This window comes from Arachis duranensis, chromosome 10 (genome assembly GCF_000817695.3).
Source record: "Arachis duranensis cultivar V14167 chromosome 10, aradu.V14167.gnm2.J7QH, whole genome shotgun sequence".
Classification (NCBI taxonomy): Eukaryota; Viridiplantae; Streptophyta; class Magnoliopsida; order Fabales; family Fabaceae; genus Arachis; species Arachis duranensis.
The window spans coordinates 793,375-799,374 of record NC_029781.3 but is presented as its reverse complement, the minus strand read 5'-3'; the positions used below and the strand labels follow the sequence as shown (position 1 = coordinate 799,374).

General features: G+C 41.2%; 3 protein-coding genes across 3 annotated transcripts in view; 1 reads left to right on the top strand and 2 right to left on the bottom strand.

Annotated features, from left to right (window-relative positions):
* The window catches only part of LOC107468122 (vacuolar protein sorting-associated protein 45 homolog), a 14,743-nt gene extending 14,016 nt beyond the window's left edge, over window positions 1-727 (bottom strand). Inside the window, exon 1 of the mRNA XM_016087360.3 lies at window positions 438-727. Coding sequence (XP_015942846.2) covers window positions 438-527 — 90 coding nt within the window. The 5' untranslated portion in view covers window positions 528-727. The remainder of the gene's footprint in view (window positions 1-437) is intronic.
* Window positions 728-2,109: 1,382 nt separating this feature from the next.
* On the top strand, window positions 2,110-3,305 carry LOC107468071 (protein MAIN-LIKE 1-like). Its single transcript, XM_016087310.1, has 4 exons — window positions 2,110-2,666; window positions 2,766-2,813; window positions 2,898-3,108; window positions 3,201-3,305. The coding sequence occupies exons 1-4, from the start codon at window positions 2,110-2,112 to the stop codon at window positions 3,303-3,305; spliced, it is 921 nt and encodes a 306-aa protein (XP_015942796.1).
* Window positions 3,306-3,499: 194 nt separating this feature from the next.
* LOC107468072 (uncharacterized) lies at window positions 3,500-5,535 on the bottom strand. Its single transcript, XM_016087311.1, has 4 exons — window positions 4,709-5,535; window positions 4,525-4,657; window positions 3,862-4,417; window positions 3,500-3,810 (listed from the first exon to the last, which is right to left on the bottom strand). The coding sequence occupies exons 1-4, from the start codon at window positions 5,533-5,535 to the stop codon at window positions 3,500-3,502; spliced, it is 1,827 nt and encodes a 608-aa protein (XP_015942797.1).
* Between the last annotated feature and the right edge of the window lie 465 nt (window positions 5,536-6,000).

The following is a 6,000-nucleotide window of genomic DNA, read 5'->3' as shown; positions in this document are numbered from 1 at the left end:
TTATTTTTATTTATATTTATTTTTTAATTATTTTTTTTAGAAAAAAATTAAATAGGCTAACCCGTCAACCCACCCACCATAAAACGAAATGAGTTAGAATTTTGAGTCCAATTTACTTTGCAAGACAGACTAATCCACCTTGTTTTTTGGGGTGGGTCTTGACTACCCGCTTTGCCATCCTTATGTACCTCTCTTGTCATGTGGCTTATAAATTTCACATCCATCAATTTAATTTGAATACACAACGCTCACAATACTCACCTACACCATTAATTTCACATTTCACATCCATGTTGTAGCTCAACACCATAACCAGCAACACATATTTACGAGTTTACAATTATATGGAAAAATGAACGCCAATATCATAATTGAAACAATAAATGAAGAATTATATCAAAGAAAATGAATTGATTCGTTGAGATCGTGGTGCGTACCGTTTGGAAATCGAGGATTAGGACCTTCATGCTGGAGATGTCCTGCAGCACGCGGTTGACGTAGTCACGTGCAGAGGACGTGAGCACCATTTTTTTTGTAGTGGCGACTCGAATAATATGGATTGATCTAAGTCTCAGTGGAGAGATTATAATCGAAGATGATTAACACTGTTGAATTCGCCAAAGGGTTGCGAATCTGGTAGAGGGGTTGCAGAATTTCAGATCCACCACCACTAAGGACCGAAGACGATGAGTTTTAAGCCTTCGATTCTAAACGCACCGTTTCAGGCGTAGTTAATTGTCAAATAATGCTGTTGATCCCAAATTTTCATTGCATTGGCAGCATTGCAACTAGTAACACTAACAACAACTCTTATGGTTAACTCAATAAATCTACAATTATGATTATTAATATTTTTATTTATAAAATAAATTACTAAAAATAATAATAAAAGATATATATTAAGAATAAAATCATTGATAACCGAGAGCTAGAGAGATTTTATAAATAAAATAATAATAAAATTTTGTCACCGTAAATGTAATAATAATAATAATAATAATAATAATAATAATAATAATAATTTATTTTAAAAGTAAAAAATAATTTTAAAAAATAACTACAATATTTTTTAAAATTGTAAAATTTAATATAGTTTATATCTTATTAAATATTCTTTTTTTTATTTTTTATAATATATTTTAATCTACCAAATTAATAATTAATCGGGCAATTAACTTGATTAAAATAAAACAAAGAAAGTTTTACGTATATACAACAATTGAATCTTCCTTACGTGCATGTCCTGATTGCATTTATATGTAAACTGTGGTGGGTAACCACGGTTTTAAATTTACATATAAACCGTTGTAGGTTGGCACGATTTACATCATGAAACAATGAAGGTAAACCGCTGTAGTCTAGCACGTTTTACACTTGAATTTTGGAGGTAGAAACCGTGACTGGTCACCATGGTTTATGAAGAAATCTTGTGCGCATGAAACCCTGCTGGCTACCACGTTTTATGTATGAAGTAATATAAATTCATTAGCCGCTGTAAGTCATCACAGATCACTTTTGTGGGAAAGCAAAATTTTTTAGGGTGGGTGGTTGAGAGAGAATCCGGGGAGCCTTGGAGGTTTAGGGGGAGGCTTTGAGTTTTTTAACTAGTTGGGTGGTGGAGCTATGGAAGACGAAACTCGCCTGTACCGATTAAATGGCGTTGCGCACGTGGTTGGATACATCGACGAAGAGGTTAGTTATACAAGCTTATTATTATTATTATTATTATTATTATTATTATTGTTATTATTATTATTGTTATTAATATTATTATTACTATTATTATTATTAGTGGAAGTTGTTAGTATTATTATTCCTGTTGGTATTGTTATTATTGTTAATTTTTTTATTATTAGGATTAGTGTTATTATTATTCATATTAATGTTATTCTTATCCTTGTTAGTAACTATTGTTATTATCATTATTATTATTGCCATTGTTTGTTATTTTGATTACTATTATTAGTAAAAATAGAAAACCAATGTGGGTGTATAATAAGTTTTTTAAATTATATTTGCTATTATTAGTATTGGTCGTATGTTGAGGATTTCCTTACTCATATTTTGCAGCCTACTAGGGTTATTAGCGGTGTCAAGAGACAATAGAATATGCCTTTACACGACCGTATTATACCTTATCTGGAGACCGCTGGCTTGTATCACCTCGCTAGGCTGAACAGTCAGTGGTTCTGGGTTAATGAGCCTCTACTTAGCGCATTCATTGAGAGGTGGCGTCCTGAAACCCACACCTTTCACATGCCGTTTGGGAAGTGCACCATCACTTTGCAAGATATGGCATATCAGCTGAGTTTGCCCATCAATGGAGAGGCCGTTAGTGGGTGCCTGACTGACTTTGAGAATCTGATGGAGAACGGAAGACCCGCATGGGTGTGGTTTTGTGAGTTGTTTGGCGAGTTACCGCCGCAGAATAAAGTCAAGCAGATGACGGTGTGCTACACATGGTTCCATGAGAGGTTTCAGGTTCTTCCAGCAGACGCGAGTGAAGAGACCGTGCGTATATACGCGTGTGCTTATATTCTGATGTTGTTGTCCTCTCAACTGTTTGCGGACAAGAATGCAAACCGGGTTCACCTTCGCTGGTTGCCTTATTTGGCATCGATGGACGACTTGGGTAGATATAGCTGGGGCTCGACGGCACTGGCCTAGTTGTATAGATGTCTTTGTCGTAGGACAAACAGAAACGTTGTTAACTTGGCCGGACCACTACAGCTTCTATAGTCTTGAATTTTCTGAAGGTTTCCCAGTTTGAGGCCTAGTGGTTTTGATGTGTTTGGGTTTTCGCTTGCATCCAGGTACGGTTTATTATTTTCGGTCCATAACTTGTTCAATTTCATGTGTTGTTGTTCGTTATGACATGCTTTCAATGAAACTTGTAGGTGGGCTACATATCTACCAAGAAACGATGCAGGGGATCAAAAAGTGGTGTCTGCACGCCTTTCTTTGGATAGATTGTGTGTCCACGATGTGAGTCGTGTAGTCATTACTCTTACAAGTAGTCGTTCATGTTTACTCTTGTGGTCTTACCTAACGTTACCTTCTCCGATACAGTTCGTGTGGGAGCCTTATTCTTCTCCCGAGATTGTTGCTGTTTTCATCCGGAGATACTAGTTGACGAGCACCGTAGGCTATGAACGGCGGTCACTAGCCTGATATATTTTGCTGCGATTGAGTGGCATCAGGTGGATAGGGTGGTACCGCAGTTCGACGGTGTTCAGCATCTCCCTCAGTTGGCTCTGAACATAGATTGGCTCCATGCGAAGGATGGAAGGGGTGGAGATCGATGATTCTCCAAATATTATCAGGAGTGGCATTTGCATTGGGAAAACCGGGTTGATTTAGTCATACCGATCAATCGAGTAGCTGACCCCGGTCCATCAGCTGAGTACTTAGACTGGTGGTACCGTGTGGCCCACAGATTCCTATCCCCAGATGTTGCATTTCATGATCCTAGGCCGATTGTTTTGACCGAGGAGGCTCGTCACAGAGGGTCGTCGCATGCACCTCCCAGGATGCAGGTTCCCGACAGACCGGACAACAGGCGAGTGGATCGGCGTCGGCGTATAGGCACACATTCACTAATGTTGGTTGTCATGTGCCCGAACCGTCTACCGCTATCCTCGTGTTGGGTCCACTTGTCATACTCCATCCGGTTGGCCCAGTCACACATGGCCGAATTCTCAATTCGTATGATGTCAAACCAGTAATAAAACTTTGCTTCAGTTTTTGCATAGGCAGTATTCACCAGCATCCTCCTTGCATCTTTACCCTTGAAGCTAAGGCTAAAATTCGCTGCCACATAACGAATACAGTACGCTCGAAAAGCACGTGGAGGCAGTCAACCATTCTCGGGGGCCTCAAGTGCAGCCTTAATGCCATTATGCCTGTCAGTGATAACAAGGATACCCTCCTGTGGCGTCACATGCGATTGTAGGTTGGACAAGAATAATAACCATGATTCCGCATTTTCTCCCTCTACAAGGGTGAAGGCTATCGGGAGGATGTTCGAGTTCCCATCCTGCGCTATCACCAACAGTAACGTGCCTCCATACTTGCCATACAAGTGGGTGCCGTCAATATTCACGAGGGGCTTGCAATGCCGGAAGGCCTCTATGCAAGGTGAAAATGTCCAGAAAAGACGATGAAAGTACACCATTGACTCATCGACCTGATCCCCAAGTCGAACAGGAGAGGTCTTCAACACAGTGATTGTCCCAGCCATGGTCGACTGTACCCCTAGCATCCAACGTGGCAACTCGGCATACGACTCTTCCCAATCTCCATATATTTGTGCTACTGCCTTCTGTTTTGCCATCCAAACCTTCCTATAACTAGGCCTGAACCCATAATCAGCTTCTGTTGCTTGTTGCAAGACCTTTACCGTAACCGCATCATCGTCCTAACCAACGGAAAAATCCTTGCACAGATAACGTGGTAATCAAGCTAACGATGATCACTGGAAATAGAGGTCGCCAAGCAAGTGTGCAGACCGTTGTACCTCCTAACCTCCCAAGTGCCCTTTCGTGCATGAAGCAATATGCGAATCAACCAACTACAACCCTTGCCGAACTCCTTGCATTTTCCATGATACTTCAGATGATCCGATTCCAAGACTCTGTACTCAACACCTTGATGGATGCTATAGTCCTTCACACAAAGAACAGCTTCATCTTTATTCTGGAATGATTACCCAATCTGAAATTCTGTAGAAGAACCCCCAATTGTAGCACCTCCGTCCGCCTGTTGACCCAGAGCCTCCAAGTTCAGAGTGGAGAAGTGTGGAGGGTACTGCTGTGTGCCAAAACTTGAAGGCCCGTGCTGTGCATGTGGATTGGCACCAGTGTCATCATCGCTGTCCCCAATGATATCTACAGGCTCCTGGTCAGAGTCATCATCCCGCATTGCATTCTTTACTCGATCAGGTTCCCCAAAACCTTGAACATCATGAATCATGCCACCACCGGTATCCGCCTCAAATGCATGCTGCCAGACCCCAGAATTCTCCAACGGTACAGAACCAACTGCCTCCGTTCGATCTAAATCAGCTGCGAAGAAAGGGGATGCGACCTGCGGAACAGATGGTCCGGCCGCAGGCATCGAACTAGACGCACCGCCTACGGCAGTCGAGCTATGAACTGGAGCTGATGCCCCAGAACTATCGACACCAACCTCCAACTTCGCATACAGCTCGTGTATTCTGACCTCCGAAAAACTCCTAACACAATGAAACAGAACCCTAATATCTTCATCAGCCGCTAGCACAAACGTATCATACTTAACACCAGTCGAGACAACTGCGATGGAAATCTTATAGAATAGCTTCTTCACCCACTTGCTCCCAAATAACTCAAGCTTCTGCAAGATGCTGTTCTTTATATCTGATAAAGTACTTGATGAACTGATGAATACACTCAATGGTTCTCTGTCAGTGAACTTCACACCATATTTTTGCTTTTTTTTTTTAATTTTCTCAGAGCAATGCACTAAGACAAGAAAACTCTCTTCTTCACTTGCCATTCTGTGATAATGATCTCTTCAACAGTTTCAATCTCGCTCATATATATATAGAATTTTTCTCCTCATAAACCGTGGCTAGCTATAGGATTTTTTGGTCATATTTTTGTCTTCCTAAACCGTAGTGACCTACCACGGTTTACCTTCAAAGCTTCTCTTTCATAAACCGTTGCAAGCTGGCACTGTTTATATGTAAATAGGAAACCGTGGTTAGCTCCCACGGATTACATAATAATAAAAAGAGTAATACCCCAAATAGGTCCCCAAAGATTTGTCGGTCCGACAGATTTGTCCCCCAGAAAAATTAACTAGGTCCCAAGTCCCTAAAATTACTATATATATGCCATATAGGTCCCCAAGCCAGGTTGAACCGGTTAACATGACACTCTCTCTCCTACGTGGAGGTTGTAGGTGTGACGTGTCAGGTAAAGCAACACGTGTCACGCTCAGGACAAATTAGTCCCTGAA

Bases quoted from the DNA above. Each gene is read 5' to 3' on its own strand.
- LOC107468071 (XM_016087310.1), top strand. From the start codon at position 2,110: ATGCCTTTACACGACCGTATTATACCTTATCTGGAGACCGCTGGCTTG. The intron at 2,667-2,765 runs GTTGTATAGATG...AAGGTTTCCCAG, and splicing joins GGCTCGACGGCACTGGCCTA to TTTGAGGCCTAGTGGTTTTG. The intron at 2,814-2,897 runs GTACGGTTTATT...TGAAACTTGTAG, and splicing joins GGGTTTTCGCTTGCATCCAG to GTGGGCTACATATCTACCAA.
- LOC107468072 (XM_016087311.1), bottom strand. From the start codon at position 5,535: ATGGCAAGTGAAGAAGAGAGTTTTCTTGTCTTAGTGCATTGCTCTGAG. The intron at 4,658-4,708 runs GTAATCATTCCA...GAAGGACTATAG, and splicing joins TCTACAGAATTTCAGATTGG to CATCCATCAAGGTGTTGAGT. The intron at 3,811-3,861 runs GTTGACTGCCTC...GTTATGTGGCAG, and splicing joins ACTTGAGGCCCCCGAGAATG to CGAATTTTAGCCTTAGCTTC.